Below are 19,096 nucleotides of genomic sequence, written 5' to 3' on the forward strand. Positions count from 1 at the left end.
TGTTGACTGAAAGCGTATATTTTCAGACAAAACAGAGAATCTTTTTCCTGATTGGTTGGGGGGAATCCATCTTGCCTGTCAATAACAGTTGCGTGAATCTAAACCTTTTCATTGGCTGAGAAACGCAGGGAGGGAGCAGAGAGGGAGCAAAGAGGGAGGTTTTTTGTGAGGATGGGTTATTTTCAGAATCTTGCCTTCTTTTCTGCTTTTTCTCTTTACGACTTTCAATTCTTACCTACCGCACCTTATAGATGAATCATCTATGGTCCCACGGCAGGTCAGTGCTAAAGGCCTCACTGCTCCATGGAACAAGATGTCCTGTCGATTATTAATGGTGTGCCAATTATGAGCTAAGCTTTTGAGCTGTTATACTCTGCTCATAATGCATTCATACACATAACACATCTCCTAAAACCGACAGACAAAACCCACTTGGTACACTAGCATAGCAGGCCAGTTTTATCTAGAAAGTAACCGAAACCTGAAACTTTGTTTTATCACTTTTGAAAACGACCCAAAAGCTGTGATAGTGTCAAGACTTCTTTCTATTGGAAACTCTACGACCAGCCCCTTTCAAAGGACTTTAACAAACCACATAGTTTGTCGGTACCACCCAAATATGGGGTTCCTCATGAAGCATGTGCATAAATTGAACGGTTGGGGAGTTAAAGAGGCCGCTGTGGGCGTTTCGGACAGGAAGGAGATGCCAGAGTCTATAGGCATGTCCCGTAGGCGTTTGAAGAGGACCAGAGGACACTGATTGACTGAAGTGAGTAGATTCAAGAATCAGGTACATCATGTTCTCTATTATCATTGAAGAAAGGCACCAGGCCTTCTTCAGAGTATCGATTGACTATAGGGATGCATGTTGATTTAATACTCCATGAAGTGGTGAGGTTGGATTCTCACCTGCTGGATCGCTTTGAAGGGGGAGACATGTAGGCCTATCTGTTTTGTTGTATCAATGAAGCACTTCATCCATTAAGCTGCTGTCCTATTTAAACAACAATAGATAAAGAATGCAAGCCGTCATTATGGAAGGCCCCGGGATTTGTCTGCAGAAAATTCTTACACTGTGGTGTGCAAGAGCAAAGGGATTTAATATAATTAAATTTTACTATTTTTTAATATTACTACTGAAGTTAGACCATTCAATAGGGTTAAATCATCTCACCAAAGACCTGAGCAGGTTAAATATTAGGGAGTGGCATGCAAAATAATATATGAATGAAATGTCAAATTTGAAACCGAATTCTAGTCTTGTGGTAAATAAGATAGGATAGCACAGTGCTTTATTATTCCTAGATGGGAAGTTCAGGAATTGCTGCCGGGGCTTTCTGTGGGCAAGATAACCCACAGAGCAGCTGCTTCCAGAGAATGGATCATTTGTATTTTTACAAATGGAACCATGTCACCATGTCAGACACCGGACAGATTATCAGGGAACTGCATCTTTTAAATGCACTGGATGTCCGGTATGAGCAGGCTGCGGGGGTTTGGTGTGCTGGAAAAGGTGTGCTCCGCGTCTGCCCATGACGTGTGTGTGACATCAATGGAAGCAAGCCCGGCTAAGAAGGAGGCTTTAGGTGGGGATTTGTTTTGCTTAGTTGGATCTCAAATTAGCCTGAGTAGATGAGTGAGAGATGGGTATGATAGGTCTCGTAGACGCATAGTTTCCCCGAAGACACCAATAAACATGGCCCGCTTCTTGGACGGCGCGCGCTTAAACAAACAAAAATTATGCATATGGATATTAAGTATATTTTTAATGAGATGTTATTAAAATATGATATGACCCCTCACATTCAGTAAGGTGTGAGATGATTCCAACACATCCCAAGAACATCATGTTTAATATTTTGACTGCATAATTTTTACTAAAGTATTCTAGGCCTAGTACAATTTGTGGTTTTGCATCCTTAAGTAATTCTAATGCAGAGTTCTTGATTGAGGGGATGGAACCAGGCTTACCTGCTTTGAAATAGTTACTTCATTTTAGAGCAAATATTTTACACCTGGAAGTACTTTGTATTATTATTTATCAAAAGGCTCTTTAAATATAAATGCATGCTCTACTATAGTGGCTAGAGCATGCCATAAGTGTTTTTTCGACAACAATGATTGCATTTGTGCAGAATTTGCCATAACATATTTAGTTAAGTTTCAAGAAAGACATCTTACCATTTTTACTTGTGGTTACGCTGAATGCTAGTTAGCTACTTTATAAAGCAACAGCCCCATGCATTAGCTAACACAAACCATCAATTATATTTTCTACGATTGGGACTCTCGTCTAAACCAATCAAAATAGCCCGGCGGGTTGATCAAATCGACATAACGAGCTAGATCAGGCGAAGCCGGTCGATACGCTCTTGATCGTTTAGGTCGCAACATGCGTGTGTGTAGTTGGCCACTCTGAGCTAACAACATAAGTGTGGGGTGGTAAAACTGCGGTTAAGACACTGAGCTTTCCTAGGGGGCTTAGAAGATGGCCACCTGCCTCCCTGCCTTCCTCTTAACCTCTTAATGCTTTCACCGTCTGTTGTGGCTGCATCGTTTGGGATGGAAGTAGGGGCCTGTAGACTTGGAAAGTCAAAGTGAGACAGGGTCGATGCAAATTCAGTCCGGATTCAAATGCTAAACCAGTCACTAAACTGGTTCTGGTTAAATAAAGCACTACACCTTGGAGGAATCGATCGGCCTCTGTGGTCCCAGCCTTATAACATGACGTTAATGTTATTCCAGGAAATCATACATTAAAATAGGAACTGATGGCCTCATTTTTATGGTTGAATTCAAGACATAGGCTGACAATTAAAAGTACCATTTAAGTTGAATGCAAATGGAAACACCTGCACATCATTTTACACATTAATTGATTATCTTATCCTACTGTAAGTTTTGGTGAGGTGAGGTTTAAAGCCAGAACTAAAGCATTGTATATTTCCAGTTGGCTGTACTGAACAATTTATTTTCACCGCCTACTTCCGACTTTCCAATGCAGGATCAAATGGGATCAGTAGTTTGCCACAAAGAAGGCAGAGCGGGGCAATCTGAGAGTCGCACTCAGAGACAAATACAGGCTTCCAGAAGTAAGGGGACCATTATCGTTTCATTTTTTTTTGCCCTTCATATAATTGCTTGTTTTCTAAATTACCTCTCAAAGATCTGTTAAAAACTAAATAATTGAAAAAAAAAAAAAGGATGTGTATAGTAACAAGTGCCAAGCACTTACAATTGCTAGGTTAACTCATTCCCCGTATCCAACAAAGATAGCTAGCATAAGAGGTTAGACAATGCTAAGTAACATTTTTAAGTGCCAGGACGTACAACATACATAAGTGCGAAGGAGGCATGCTTTTGGGAGAGTAAGGGAGGAGGAGGTGCGGTGGGGGGTAAGAAGGGAGGCTATGCAGAGTCCAGAGTCCATATAGTAACCATAATTATACTAATAACTACTCATTTAAACTATACTACCGGTGCTAATGACCGGGTATCATTGTCACAGGATAGTTCAGACGGCCGGGGAAGATCTTGACCTCGCAGAGGACCTCGAGAAGATGGTGGAGGAAGAGGAGAAAGAGGAGGAGAGCAACAAGTCCTTTCTGGGGAAGATTCAAGACTTGGACGTGGACATTAAAACCAGGGGCCACCATGATGGAGGGGAAGCAGGACGCAGAGGAGAGGAGCACTGGGATGTGAATGCTGTACGGACATCCGGGACATATGAGAACTGTCTTGTTGCACATTTTGAGGCTTAACGTACGAACTGACTTCTATTGAAGATATGCCTCATTGGTTTACGGACTGCTCCACTGCAGCAGATGTGTCCAATGTGACTGGTTTATGAATGTAATATTTTCAACGTGGCCGTTATGTGTCCTTTCGCTCTGTAGAGTTGCAGCATTACAGTTTTCCCATATTCCCATTTTTTTATTTATTCAAATGGTACGAAACGTATCTTCTTATAAGGGTTCAATAAAGTGTGCAGTTAAATGAGCAGTAAAACTTGGTCGGGTCAGGGTAGGTCGGACCTAATCTAATCTAATCTGAGTGGTTGCTGGGTGAGTATTTACTAGTTGATGGCTGTTGTGACAAACACCAAGATTAAAAGATAAGGAACCGACAGGTTTCAAGGGGTTTTGTCTCTGCTAATGAGGCCAGAAGCATTGGCTTAACTGATAATCAAACAAACCTAAATGTCCTCGGCAATAAGGTCGATAAGCGGGGGCTAGCCACTCTGTGCCTATTGATTAGCTCACAGTTAACAGTAGTTTGAATGGTACACTCTATTACAAAATCAATTATGGGAACATATGCCCAAGCATGCTTTCCCCCCTGTAAATATATGAAATGTTAAACTAAATATTAGTTTAGTTTATTCTTTTACATATATTACACTTCAGTGACAATATCATATATGAAGTAAAAGATAACAAGATGAATACATTCAGCTTCAAATGACCATCAACAAGTGTCTGTTTTTACGGAGCGCACCAGGAACCTGTTGTAGGACAGCGCACCAGGAACCGGTTGTAGGACCAAGTGTCCAGGCGGTGCCACCACCCCCTGAGCTCGTTGCTCCCCACGTGATCCCCAGCCCCTTTCCTTCCTCCTCTTCGTCCAGGTCTTCCTCGGACCCATGCTGTTCCCCAACCCCCTTTCCCCCTGTAAGCTGACACAGCTCGTTCAGACGTTAGCGGCCTGCCTCCTAATAGGATCACCGCGGATTAACCTGTCATCTGATAAAACTAAGAGGCTCGATAGCTACGCTGCGCCATCTTAACCAATTTGCACTCAATTAGGATAATGGGGGGAAAATCGAAAAGAGGGGCAGCCTTAATATAATAATGTGTTAATATGATTATTCAGCCAATGTTTTCACGTCAATGCGTTCAAGCACTCGGGGCGATATAGGGATCTTGTTATGCAGATCAGTCACGAGACAACAAGTTAATGTGACCTCAACTTACTCGTGTGGAGCTATAAGCGAAGTGTGCATCTGAAATGTAGCCTCTTAATCGTTCATCGCTTAGATTAATCAGCATCAGAGTTCAATTCGATTCCCACTCAAAGCTAGAGATTTACAGTTTATTCTCTAATTGGCCCTTAGCAGGTCGTTAGCATAGACACTCTTGCACCCACAGGGAGTACATAACATACATGAACATTTGCAGGGTGGAGGGTCGAAATAAAATAGATGACTTTAAATTAAAAAAAGACAAATAGATACAAAGGTTTTACAACAACCAAAGGAACAATGTTGTATCCAAGTCATTTAACCAATTGCCATTAAGCCCATCGAGCTCACTTAATGAGCACTGAGGGACAGGTCATTAAGTGAGCTCCTTTAATGAGTTAGCAATCAGCTCCATAATGTGTCCTAACCTGCCGTCACTCAGCCCCACTAGCAGGTCCGGAGGCTGGGCTGTACACACAGCACATGGTTGGACAACGTGGATATAGTTAACAATTTGACGGTGTTCAAGAATGTGCCATGGCTGTGCCATTTATCCTTGAACAGCCTCTAACTACTTCTAAAACAACCGATCCTTTATTTTTTATGTATTCATATTCCTATAGTTATAATTTGTTCCATGTACAATAAATGTTGTTCAAGTGTTAAAATGCGTTCAATATCACCGTTTGTATTGCTACAGAGTAGAGTTCACTCCAGATACACGAGCTGATGTCACAGGAAGTGAAGTCGTTAGGCTTATTAAGGACAGGCTTGATCTCTGAGACTCCTGGCTGCCACGGCTTTGAGCGGGGGCAGCTTCAGCTACAGCAGACGAGCACATGGTTCTATATCTGCATCTCCAAAGCCCCTCTCCTCTCCAAGAGCAAGAGCATATTATTATTAGAATATGAACAGAGGTTCAACTCTATAATACTCTCTCTACGTACACAATGATCCCGAACGGTGCATTTTCATCTCATCTCGAGACAACCAAAAACAAAATTGTATTTAAAGATTTAACTAATTTAAATAAACTATTCTTACTGTATTCTATCCGACTCATTCTGTGCTTAACTCTTTGCCATTTGGACCTGGGTCCGACCAACCAGCAAGGCACATGAATATATCAAAAAGGTAGCAATCTTCAAAGTACTTCTCAAGCTCGACATGTCGGTAAATAAAAAGCTTTGAGGAAACAATGAGCAATTCAGTTATTTTGCTTTTTTGCCCTGATGTTGTACCGCACTTCAAAACATGGAGGTGCACGGAAGGCAGTTTGTGTCTGAATCCAACTGTTTCTATGAATACAAGTCTTTACTTTGTGTAGCCATTCTAGTTAGAGTCCATCTCTGTGTCTTTACCCCCCCTCTTACATTGTCTATAATGAAGGGATTAGCGAAAACTCTCAGTACGAGCCATTATCTTTCGGACAATAGAGTTTTTGAAAGAAAGTTTTGTTAAGGCTTCATTAGCGATGGCCTCCCTCTGTGGTCTGAATGCAGGGCACATTTGGAGCAATTACTTGACCAGAAAACAACCGTCAATCATTCTTAAAGGGGAAGGAGTCCAATTAATAAACCTCTTAAACCCTTTTGGTTCTACATCCACTGCCTTGCGAGCTTCTGGTGTCCCGTGCGGTTGAAGGAGAGTTTTGTCCACTCAGAAAGACATTCCATCAGGTTGTAAGACAGGGGGTCCAGCACTGATTTCTTTGCTCACTTGGGCACAGGGGATTCTCAAGGACTTAATGGGGGAGTAGCGAGTGCCTTACAGTAGCCATCCCGAGTGTCTTTGGCTGTCATTTGTCTACTTATGGACTGGTGAGTCAACATGCACACAGCCTAGCCTCTGCAGCACCATCGTGATAGAGGGTAAGTTTTCGACTTCGCCTGCGTTTCAGATACATCGGGGACTCTGCTTGCTGGCTTTTTCATGCAAATCGATTTGATTTCAGATTTGCAGAAAACAAATGTTAAAAGTATTTTTATTGATCGGTTTCTGAAGAAGCTCTCATTGTTGGTTGGTTTGGTACATAATTATAATTTAAGTTGTTAATTAATTATGCATTTTCTATTACAACCCTAGATTTGATTAATCTAAATACAAAAAACAACACCTATATATGTTAAGAGCATAAAGATAGAGCCACAGCAATATTCAACAGTAATATAACAGTAACAAAATTATGCCATTCAATGTTCAATATTTAAGTGGTCTTTGAGATCATACAAGCCATCATTTTAGAGACTATATTGCTCATAGCATTTCATTTTCCATTATAATTTCACCAAGATGATTTCTGACTTTTTCCCCATTTCCCCTGTTGCAGCTAACAACATAAAGTCTGGGACATTTTTGCTTCAACTTTTCGAAGCGAGACTGGAAGAGGGCCGTTCTCTGAGGCCTCACTCATTATCCCCGGACCGCCGAGGAGAGAGCCCTTAACACTGGGAAAGTCGCACCTTCTTTCCTCCCGATCGCATTTCATCGCTCATCCCGACATACTTTTTTTCTGTTCTTAACACGAAGAGGATCACTCTCTCGGATGCATTTGTCAATGGATACCCTCGGAATGGTGGACGATGGTTGCCTGGACAACTACGACATGTCAAAGGGCGTGGGTTTGAGTGGCGGGGGCCGGGTCCACAGCATCGACGTGATACTGGGATTCAGCAAAGACCAGGACCCGCTGCTCCAGCACGCTGGGGAAGTCCACGACCACAAGGTGAACGGAGGCGCCCAGGACGACCCCGAGAAGCAGGCGTCCTCCGATCCGTACAGACACCTCTCAGACCTGGGCGACAGCACGGAGCATTCCACTTTCGATGGTGAGTGGGAAAGGCACACAACCATGGCACGTTCTTTGAAAACCTCTCTGATTAATAGTTATTAGTGTTCTGATAAATATGGTACGTATCTTGCCTTTTGATATAAATCACCACCACAACCAATTTTGGGGACATTTTTGGAACCCAGTTGACAAGTCTACCAAACATATTCTTGAAGCCTTTATCATATTGCTTAAGAAGGAATTAAAGTATGACAATGTGGAGTGTGTGTAGATGATGGCTCGTTTAGGAAGCATTGGCTGACCTGAATTTGGACTGTGGGAGGCTGCACACCTGTTCCACATTGATTAATCAATGATTGATTAATCAATATGCACGGGATAGACCAGCAATCACCACACACATGCAGGGAGAGATCCCCTGCATGTGAACCAGGTCATGCATCATTGTCTACAAACTTTAACGTATATCGGTATTCCAACGTCACCACCCGGCACCCTTTTCTCAGAGGAGCCCAGTAAAGGTCCCCTAGGTGGAGTGTGGCAGCCCCCTAGGTGGCGTGGGGTATTGGCTTTGTTACACTGGCGCCCAATGTGGGGCCTCTCCAGACCACCATCATGCAGGATGGTGGTGTTGAAGGCCGATTTATTGTACGGTTTGCAGATAATGAAACATGACGCTGGTGCTTCATTTTTTATCAGGCCGGAGATCTCTCCCTGAGCGTGGCGAGACTGTTGGTCTAATCTGTGCACACTGCTTGCTCAATGTGCCACAGGTGTGCAGCCTCACACACACCCAGAGTCCAATCCGACTCTGGCCAGGTGAAGATGCTTAAACAAGCCAACATCCGCACAGACCTCGCAGACGAGGCTTGTTAGCTAGTTTCTCACTTTGAGAAAAACGTATTAACATGTTAACTTAGGATACAAACAAGTTTCAACAGCAACTTTTGAAAGAATAACATGCTGAAGCCAATGCATAAGTATTTATATTATATTTGGTTACTTACTTTAAAATGAGGGCATCCATAAAACAACAAAAATAGCAGGGCTTCCATATTTAAATTATTAGCAGCATATCATGCTTCAAGCTTTATTGAGCTTACAGTCAAGCTAAAATAAGAAGGTTAAGCATAGCATAGCATTTACCATGCTAACTATCCATCAATACTACTGAATTATGTATAGTGGCTATTTTTTGTGGCTGATCATTAAAACTTTTACTTTCATGACCATAGAATGTAATTCAATCTACGAGTCATTGTAAATGGATGTCACAGAGGTTCAAACTGTATAAAGTTTTACTACACTAAAAGTAAATCATTGGGTCATTTCTGTATTTTACACAGGATGTTGAAGAGGTTGAGTTTCTAGGTAATCTATACATTACATAAACATTTATTTATATTGACGGGATATGATTGTAATCCTAAAAAAAATATGAAACCCCCACTCCCAGTTCAACGTATAGGAATTTAACATCTAGATTTGTACCCTTGGATTTACCGGTTTAACTAGCAGCATATGTCTTGGTCGGATTACTCTCAACTTAAAGGACGATTTCAGTGAAAGATGCCATTGGGATAGGCTAACGCTTTTGCAGACCCCTAACCTTTGTTCACTTCCCAAGCATTAGCTTGACAGATCCCTAGCCTTAACCCTTCAGTTGAATTAACAAAACATTTATGTCTTAAAAATCAAAAAAATTGGGATTCAATCCCAGAACCTTTCTGATGGGTTATATGCGAATAGACAAACATAGGATAGACACACAGCGAAACAGTTTGAGTGTAACACCATGGAAATATATCCGCATCCTTGGACGCAACTGACGAAAGCGTGACCGACGTGATGGCTAGATGAGATGAAAGAAGTATTGTTTACTTTCCTTTGGCCAGTAGACCATGGCAGGCCTGGCTGGGGCCGCTCCCCTCTTGAATAGAGACAAGAGGAACCCCGTTGCTTGTCATGTCAGCATCAGCCATTGTTCCACGTCCTCCATCCACTTTCATTGATTTACTTTACCAGTGACTTACTTATCGTAGAGTGGAATACCAGATACGATACAAAGGATTATGTTGTGCCCAAGGAATAGAGCTCCCCAAATATATATGCTGCCACCTTGGGGCTACGACTGATTGACTCGGCAAGGTGGCTTTTGAAAGATGTAGCCCACTGTCAAAAGTGTGTCACTATCAAAAGATAGTCAGAAGATCACTATCAAAAGATATCATCAGAAGATGAATTTAGCATTATTCTAATGAATAGGCTTGCTTCAGAAATAAAGCAAAGAAAACCTCCTCTTTGGGTGATGATGCACTTCAACATACACACCTAGCATTCTGCATGAAGTACAGATCTTAACAACATAATGTAACAATGGATTTCATTGGGTTTCTCTGTGATTCGCAGAATCTGGCCTTTTCTCGGGGGAGAAGTGTGAGGAGGGGATGGGTGAGCTTCCGAAGGACTTGGGTGACGACGGGGGTTCCCCGGAGCCTTGCAGAGACGACGACCACCCTAAGAAGAAGCACCGGCGAAACCGCACCACCTTCACCACCTACCAGCTCCACGAGCTGGAGAGGGCCTTCGAAAAGTCCCACTACCCGGACGTCTATAGCCGGGAGGAGCTGGCCATGAAGGTCAACCTGCCAGAAGTCCGCGTTCAGGTATGGAGGCTCTTGATCAGTGACCGACCGATATATCGGCCAATATTGATGTATTTTTTACGTGTATCGGCATCGGTCGATATATATATAGATATATTTTTTTTTTTTCCCAGCATGATTTACAAGGGTTCAATCAATTTTCCTTTTTTAAATTGAGACTTTGAAGAACTAGACATCATTGTGTCTTTTTTACGATGTATATTGAGGGAGCAAAAGCAGTATCAGTAGAATCAGCTCAAGAAAATCGGTATCGGCGTAGGAGAGAATATCGGTATCGGCTAAAGAAAGAAAATCAGTATCGGCCCTAAAAAATCCATATCGGTCGATCCCGACTCTTGATGGCATAGCAGGCAGAACATGTCATGTTTGTCAACTCATGTTTGCTAACGTGCTCCGTCTTCCGTCCAGGTTTGGTTCCAAAACCGCAGAGCCAAGTGGAGGCGCCAAGAAAAGATGGACACCAGCAGCATGAAGCTCCACGACTCCCCCATGCTCTCCTTCAACCGCGCCCCTATGCCCTCCAGCGTGGGCCAGATGGCCAACAGCATGCCCCTGGATCCCTGGCTGGCCTCGCCCATGTCCAGTTCCGCACCTCTACACTCCATGCCCGGGTTCATGGGTCCGCCTCAAGGCCTGCAGCATTCCTACTCCAGCCACGGCTTCCTAAACACCCCTCCGGGGATGGTCCAGGGTATGCAGTCGATGCCCCCTCCTCCCTATCAATGCCCGCCCAGCTTCAATGACAAGTACCCCATGGAGGACGAGAGGAGTTCCAGCATCGCAGCGCTAAGGATGAAGGCCAAAGAGCACATTCAGTCCATGGATAAGACATGGCAGCACATGTGATCCGCTGGGAATGCTAAAGCGTGCAGAATGGATCTTAAAGCTGCTCCGGTAAATGTTTACAACAAAATGTTGGCGGGTATTTGGGGATGTTCCTCTGAAGAGGAGAATGGCATCACCTTGAATGTTTTGGACGTTTTTTTGAGGATAATGGGCAACTCTCAAAATTATAGAATGGATTTTAAATATTTTGAATGCTGTAACCTCGTGAAGAACAGTTTTGGACTTGCGTCAGAAAGATTATCACATTCCGACATGACTATTTCGTTTTTTTCTCATGGACTGTAACCTTGTTTGAAAATTATTGGTTAATGGTTTATGTTGATGAGGATGATACAACCTATAGTAGGAGTATGGTGAAGGAATATGCAAATTTTGTTTGATTAATTGCTAGTACATTGGCTAGGCATATATTACGTGGAGATGTACTATATATATATTGAGAGTTATGATGTCAAACCCTCATTAATGTCATATTACTTTTTATTGGATTGTAATGAATTACCTGAGCTCCCTTGCCCCCTTGGCCGGTTGACAATCCCTGTGCTTATGATCCTCGATACCAGACTTCTGTAGATGTTTTGGTTTAGCAGGGGTATCTACACAATCTATTGGCCATATTTTGGTCAAAATAAATCACAAGCTACTTTACGAAATCAGCTTCAAACACATGTCTCAAAGAGTATACTAATAAGTGAGATTTGGAGGTTTATAACTATGACTTAACATTCATTTATAGAATACGAAACTTTGGTAGTTGGAGCTTATTCAAATTATTTTTTGTGAATATTGCCCCCCTCCCCCTTTGTGGTAGGGGCGGGTGGACAAAGTCACCCAGCACAATCTGTCTCAGAGGCTAATTTAAGCAGACAAGCATACCTCTTAACACCTAATCACCGGTTTTAAACCGATTAACCCCAGTTTCTCAGTGTCCAACAAAATGCCCTCAGAAGGCCCCCTCTCCTGTCCTGGCAAACCATGCCCTCCCTGTCACTCCTATCAGGGTTTCAGTTTGCTCTTGCATACTCTTAATTAGCATTCCATTAAAGTCCATTGATTACATTTTTATTGGTAAATATTGCTCCTTACTGCATTCTTTTCTTATGTTAACCAGAGAAACATGGATTTTGTGTGGAAGAATATACAAGTGCTGGCAACCTTGCCTACCTCTAGGAAGAAGCACTGGTTGCCTTTGTTATAGGATCACAATGTTTAAAGTTGGATTAATTTGCACTGACGTTGCACACAGACAAAGGTAATTGGCCAGGGTGTGTGTGGGGGTGAGTGTCTGTGCAGATGCAATCCTGATGGGTCATTCACTTAACCAATGTGGAAGCATCGTCCGTCTATCGTTCATCTCGTGATAGTCCTAAGGCTGATTGTAAGCCTTCTTTTATTTTCCCTTTAATATGAAAAATAAAGTATTCTCAACACTCTAAATAAAAATTAAAATAATTTGCTAGGAAAATAATTTGTGCAATCTGTGTACTAAAGAAAAGAGAAATTAAATTCTTATTGTGCATGTTAAAACATGTACAGTACAATGCTGCTCAGCAATTGATCCCTGACATTTGCCATACATAAAGGCATTTAGAAAAAGCAAGAAGTTTGTGTTTGCTGTAAATATTTTTTTTTTTTAACTTTTTGTGTACATTTTTTTACTTTATTTGCTATAACAAACCCTGTTTGTAACAGTGGACCACAAAAGCCAAAGAAAAAATAACCTATGGACATTTATATACAAATATACATGGAACTGTGAAAGTGTTTAAGATGTTATTAAATTAAACTGCTTATTTTGCAGTTTTCTATCACACCACGTTTCTTTAGACGTTTATTTTCCTTAAATCTGTGTGCAAAAGAAAAGCAATAAAGATTGGTTTGTAACAGAATGGACTGAATCTTGAAACTTCAAACTAAAAATGTATTACTTTCTTTGCCTATACTCATAACAAATTTGATCCAACCCCTTTTTAATCGACCCCTCACAAAAGTAGCATACTTCAGCTTTAAAGGACGGGGTCAACATTTGCATGTCCCACTGTTAAGCCATTCTTAGTTCAAAACATGTTACTCCTACTCCTGACCATACAACAATATTCACCAAACCAACTGATCTGCAAAACTGTTGCCGATATAACCGTCCATTGCGACAACCACATTGTCTTATTTTTCACAGAAACTTTTGGTGAGGGTGGGGGGAGAGGGTCTGTTGTGTTCCCCTGGGTTGGCGGGGCAGGGCCAGCCCGTTACTCAGATGAGGCTCCACTCCATCAGCTCTCCCCAGGGGTGTCGGGGGCCCCAGCTGCAGAGCTGCAGGGGCCCCTAGCCATGACGCTACACATGGACTTACTGGCCTGTGTGGCCCTCCTCAAAGATGACGTGTATAGGACGACACGCAGGTGAGGCAGAAGTCATTGGAGGAAGGGGAGGATAAAGGTATAGGCTTATATGATAATAAATTCCGGACTAAATAACAGACTATTTTTAGCCTTTTCTGTGATCCATATGATGTCGGACAGCTTTTTTACCAGGGAACAAGAGAAAAAGTAAAAATATATATTTTTTCAAAATAAATTACAATACTTTACAGTAGCCAGAATGGGACAGAAGTAAAAATGTCTACATAGCATTTTCAAAAAAAATGTTTAGAATTATTGCAGATTAAAGACAGGTGACCATAAGTACGGGATAGAGTGGGTTTACTTGCAACACCCATATATTTAAGCCTGCAAGGTCAACGTGATTACCATTTCTGTCTTGAACATTCTGTTTCTTCTAAAACCCCACAACAGCGTGGCTGACACGACATTTCCATAACTGCTCCACTTACAGCCTATATTTAACCTCACAATGATCAATCCAAGACTAGGCTTCCTATGCCTAGTATTTCGCACATGGCAATTATCTCATATATTTGTACCATAAATGGTGCAAGTCAAGTAGTAAGAACTATGCTTATAAAGTTAGAATTATTCACTGCCTTTATTTATGTTTTTTTATCCGTTCAAATCGTCCATTACACTCATTGAAGTAAGCAAAACGTAGACCTACTAACGAGTATGCAATTGAATACACCTGTCAGCATTTAAATGAGGCTTGAAAGGAAAAACATCCGGGAAAGTAATTAATTTCATGTTATTATTACACGTTATATTGTTTGGCTAAGCGTGCGTTTCAGTGAGCAGGCTAGCGGGATGTGGTCCACGGTGGAAATAATAAGGGAAACGGGCGGAATTAATTGGGTTTGATTAAGACCGCTTTTCTTGACATAATTGGGGGTCAGGGGGTGCGGTGGGCACTTATTGGATGGCGAGCGCATGCGTCTTGTCTTTTCTCTCTTTTTCTTCTCTCTCATTCAGTTGAGGCTTGTACAAGTGTGCACCGTGTACGACTTCCCACGGACTTTCAAAAACACAGCACATTCATAAATAGATACAGACGCAACCAGACGAGGGCATTCATGAATGCAACTAGTGTTGTTGACATGCACCGCAGCACATATTACGAACATAACAACATACCGTACGGGGTTGCTGCGTGATACTTAGGAAAGTATGGTTAGTATTTGTTTTGGATTAAGAACATATTTTCCTGATGCAAACAGGCAGGTAACAGTGGTACACATGTACTCACCAATGCCATGGACGATGCTAGGCGACTACCTTGCCAGGGTTGAAAAAGGCCCAGGCAGGCATGTATGTGTGGTTCAAGGACATACAGTATCTGGAATTTGGCGCCCTCTGTCGGATAATTATTGTAGTTTTGTTTAAATGTAAACTTAAAACATTATAACAAAATGGAGAAAATGAAAAATAAGGAAAGTATCGGTAGTGCACTTATAAAATAATAATGCACGATAAACATTTTGAGATAATGTAGAGTTCTGATGCTGGTAAACCATGGACCTTTTAAAGAAACAAAAACACCAAGTGGTGAACACTTCCGCTGATCTGGGGTCGGTCGTCTAAGAAATTTGTTTCGTGGTCTACTGCCATTGGTTGAGGTGTACTGTCTGGTCGACCAATGAGAGTGAGACATCTGTTCACTCTTGCAACTCCAAAATTCCTCCTCCTTCTACACAAAATACCCATTCAGATAGGACGTGGTCAACGGTGGAAAATAATAGCTTCGCAAAAATGCAGACCTTAGGGCTATTTGCAATAATTCTTACACTGTACATCGTCCATGCAACAGAGTACTTCCGAGAACAATTCCTTGATGGTGGTAAGTAGGGTGGAGATCCTTTTTTTATGCACCACACATGCTTAATCTATCGCATGCTACCTAGGCGGAGTTAACTACGTCTAACTATGGTATTTGGCAAATTATGATTACATTAGTTACACACTAATACCAACGACAGCTTTTTCTTGTTCGGTCCATATTCATTGTATCGTTTATATGCCGAAACAGGCTGAAATGCATGTCTGTAGAATGCCATTTAAGGATGGGGTCCATTTGTGGCCTAACATTTGTTGATGGGTCTGTTCTTGGGTTGGATCTGCCATCCAACCCCGGATGGCAGGAGCCCCGTTGACTACTTCATTTTGCACGATGTTTCAAAGCAAAAAGGATCGAAGCGAATTAAGCAGCTAACAATATCATTATTCTGTTCCTTCCTTCCTACTGTACAGATGAATGGAGAAGTCGTTGGGTAAACTCCAAGCACAAGTCTGACTACGGAGAGTGGAAACTAACCGCAGGAGACTTTTATGGAGATGCTGCGACGGACAAAGGTGATTAACGTTACTCCTCATAAAGCTACTGCAATCATTTACATCCTTATGTTTAATGAATATCTGAATTTGAATAGTGCTATCATAGCATAGTAGCTTATGTGGCAAAGATCAATGAACAGGAATATCTATACGTTTTCTCACTGTACTCTTATATCATGTATATCGGCCGAACAACTGAACTAACAATACCTGTTTGATTTGTCTAGAGTAAAAAGTATTTGTTTTCTCGTCCATAGGCCTACAGACAAGCCAGGATGCGCGCTTCTATGCAGCCTCTGCCCGGTTTGAGCCCTTTAGCAATGAGGGCAAGACTCTTATCATCCAGTTCACAGTCAAGCATGAGCAGAAGATAGACTGTGGGGGTGGATACGTGAAGGTCTTCCCCTCAACACTGGATCAGACTGCAATGCATGGAGATTCTCAGTATTACATCATGTTTGGTAAGTAGAATATGATGAGAAAGCCCCTGGTTAAATGTCTAGTAGATTAATTAATCCTATTTTTAGGAAGGCATACAGTTACAGTGCTATTTTTTTCTGTGCGGTATGAACCCATCCTGTATTGGTAAAGTTTATTCTTGTCCTGCAGGCCCTGACATCTGCGGCTACAGCACCAAAAAGGTCCATGTCATCTTCAACTACAAGGGCGTTAATCACCTCATCAAGAAGGAGATCAAGTGCAAGGTAATTCTATAATTTCAAGGTCATATTGTCAACGTAAACCCTTTGCTCCCATAAAGAAGTAATCACACCCGCGCTGATCACAATGCGTACTCATTCCCCTTCTGTCTCATGTCCAGGACGACGAGCTGACACATCTGTACACCCTGATCCTGAACCCGGATCAGACCTATGAGGTGAGGATCGACAACGAGAAGGTCGAGTCTGGCACTCTGGAGGAGGACTGGGACTTCCTGCCATCCAAGAAGGTCAAGGACCCAGAGGCCAAGAAACCCGAGGACTGGGACGACCGCGCCAAGATCGACGACGCCGAAGACGTGAAGCCAGAGGTGGGTTATCTACCTTAGCGACGGTTGTCTACTGTAATTACTGCACTTGGTCTTTACATTGATATTTGCATTTACAGGATTGCCGAGCACTTGGTTTAAATTTTGACTGCTAAACCTAAACAACCACAAACTTCCTTTTAACGTTTGATTTGTTTGTTCCATTTGCCGACGTAGGGCTTTGCATGATAACTAGCTTGCTTTGGCCAATGTTTTGCAAAGCCGCTGATCGGTCGAGGTGTAGGGGGAATTAACTCTGGACCAATCCTTTGAACTGCAGGACTGGGACAAAGCAGAAAACATCCCTGACCCCGATGCCAAGAAGCCGGAGGATTGGGACGTGGACATGGATGGAGAATGGGAGCCGGCCATGATCCCCAACCCCGAATACAAGGTCAGCTCCTGGATACATCTCCATGGCGACAAAGTGCTGTGTACTGTCACCAAGGTCTAATGTGGACAACGTCTGATACAAATTATAAATGTTCTCTTATTTGAATCCAGGGAGAATGGAAACCCAAGCAGGTGGACAACCCCGACTACAAAGGAGCGTGGGTGCACCCCGAGATCGGCAATCCAGAGTACAGCGCTGATGCAGCCATTTACAAGTTTGACGACATTGGAATCCTGGGCCTGGATCTGTGGCAGGTAGGGGGGAAAAAATCCTTCAACATGATTCATTTTGGCTGTATTGAGGATGAAAATTCAACTCATTGAAATCCCTTTTTTTTTTTTTTCTTCTCTCCCAGGTCAAATCGGGCACGATTTTCGACAACTTCCAGATCACAGATGATATCAAGGAGGCAGAAGACTTTGCCACTGAGACATGGGGAGCCACAAAGGTAGGAAGCCGGCTGGATGAATTAAATCAATCAGCACGTTTTTCCCTCAGCACAGTCGTTAACGAACCGTTCTCTCTCACGGCAGGAACCAGAGAAGAAGATGAAACAAGACCAGGATGAGCTGAAGCGGAAGGAGGAGGACGAGAAGACCAAGGAGCAGGACGCTGAGGCCGAAGACGAAGCCGACAACGACATCGACGACGGCGATGACGAGGACAAGGAGGAGGACGAGGAAGACGAGGAGGACGGCCTTTCGGAAGCGGACGAGGATGAGGCTGTCGCTAAAGATGAGCTATAAGAGAGCCAGGACAGAAGATGGCCCTGTTGCACTGTCCTTTTTTTTTTTTTTTTTAATGTTTTTTATTTGTCAGGGAGTACTGTGGCTGCCATGCATCCACCTCCCCCTGAGAGCTGGACATGGCCCAACTTGGGTGGTAATTGTGCGTTAACTAGACTCACTGCTCCATCCTTTTCTAATCCATTCTCGAAAAATGAGCCGGCTTGCATCTGAATTGTTCTTAATATCCTAATTTATCAATCGAAACTGTCTTGCGCCCTATCAGAATACCTTGATGTTAAAACAGTTTTGGGAAGATCTAAATCCAGTCATTGATTGAATGCATTTGCCCATGGAAACGATCTGCTGTAACGCCGTACTTCCACATCTCGCGATGTTTGAAAGTTAAACCAATAAACTGAATGATTTCATCTTCAATTTTTAAACTAACCATAGGAAATGATTCTGTTGGCAAATGTAGAACAGGATTACACATTGAGACTAGTGTTTGAATGTATCTTCTATGTTACTCCTGTGCATTTTGACATTCCCCCCCCCCCCCCCCCACATATACTCCCCTTTTCCGTGCCGTTGACCCTACAGTACACATTTCTTTGAGTGTTCCAAAGTTTACCATTCATACCATTAGCATTCTGCACTTTGTAGTGGTGCACATTAAAGTTGCCTTGTTATAAAGTGTATGGAATTCCAAACTGTTTCCTTTCAACTTACTTTTTGCTGTATGTTGGGGTAATCTTTTCATTCCTGTAAAATAGTTCAACACCGTAAGCCCCCGCTGTGGTACGTCATCTCGAATCATGCTATATTCATTGGACAGAATGTTATTGATATACCAGAGTTTTTATTAAAGGGGTTCCTTAACTCTTCCTTTGGGTTTTGTATTCATTCTGGATGAGGCAACGGAATTGAATCTTGGCTTTTTATACAGTGGCTAGTTAAATTCATATG

At 42.4% G+C, this 19,096-nt stretch overlaps 3 protein-coding genes across 3 annotated transcripts; all 3 read left to right on the plus strand.

Moving 5' to 3' along the window:
• The first annotated feature begins 1,477 nt into the window (after positions 1 to 1,477).
• On the plus strand, positions 1,478 to 6,071 carry LOC132462832 (complexin-4-like). Its single transcript, XM_060058592.1, has 3 exons — positions 1,478 to 1,513; positions 3,024 to 3,109; positions 3,509 to 6,071. Exons 1-3 carry the CDS (start codon positions 1,478 to 1,480, stop codon positions 3,759 to 3,761), a joined length of 375 nt encoding a protein of 124 aa, XP_059914575.1. The 3' UTR covers positions 3,762 to 6,071.
• Positions 6,072 to 6,442: 371 nt separating this feature from the next.
• Positions 6,443 to 13,152, plus strand: rx2 (retinal homeobox gene 2). The gene is made up of 4 exons (XM_060058564.1): positions 6,443 to 6,831; positions 7,290 to 7,788; positions 10,161 to 10,417; positions 10,826 to 13,152. Exons 2-4 carry the CDS (start codon positions 7,506 to 7,508, stop codon positions 11,261 to 11,263), a joined length of 978 nt encoding a protein of 325 aa, XP_059914547.1. The 5' UTR covers positions 6,443 to 6,831; positions 7,290 to 7,505; the 3' UTR covers positions 11,264 to 13,152.
• A 2,141-nt stretch (positions 13,153 to 15,293) lies between these two features.
• On the plus strand, positions 15,294 to 19,014 carry calr3b (calreticulin 3b). The gene is made up of 9 exons (XM_060058570.1): positions 15,294 to 15,487; positions 15,898 to 15,999; positions 16,239 to 16,442; positions 16,591 to 16,685; positions 16,802 to 17,011; positions 17,289 to 17,402; positions 17,513 to 17,656; positions 17,758 to 17,850; positions 17,936 to 19,014. Exons 1-9 carry the CDS (start codon positions 15,400 to 15,402, stop codon positions 18,146 to 18,148), a joined length of 1,263 nt encoding a protein of 420 aa, XP_059914553.1. The 5' UTR covers positions 15,294 to 15,399; the 3' UTR covers positions 18,149 to 19,014.
• The last annotated feature ends 82 nt before the right edge of the window (positions 19,015 to 19,096 follow it).

Source organism: Gadus macrocephalus, chromosome 8 (genome assembly GCF_031168955.1).
Source record: "Gadus macrocephalus chromosome 8, ASM3116895v1".
NCBI classification, from domain to species: domain Eukaryota; kingdom Metazoa; phylum Chordata; class Actinopteri; order Gadiformes; family Gadidae; genus Gadus; species Gadus macrocephalus.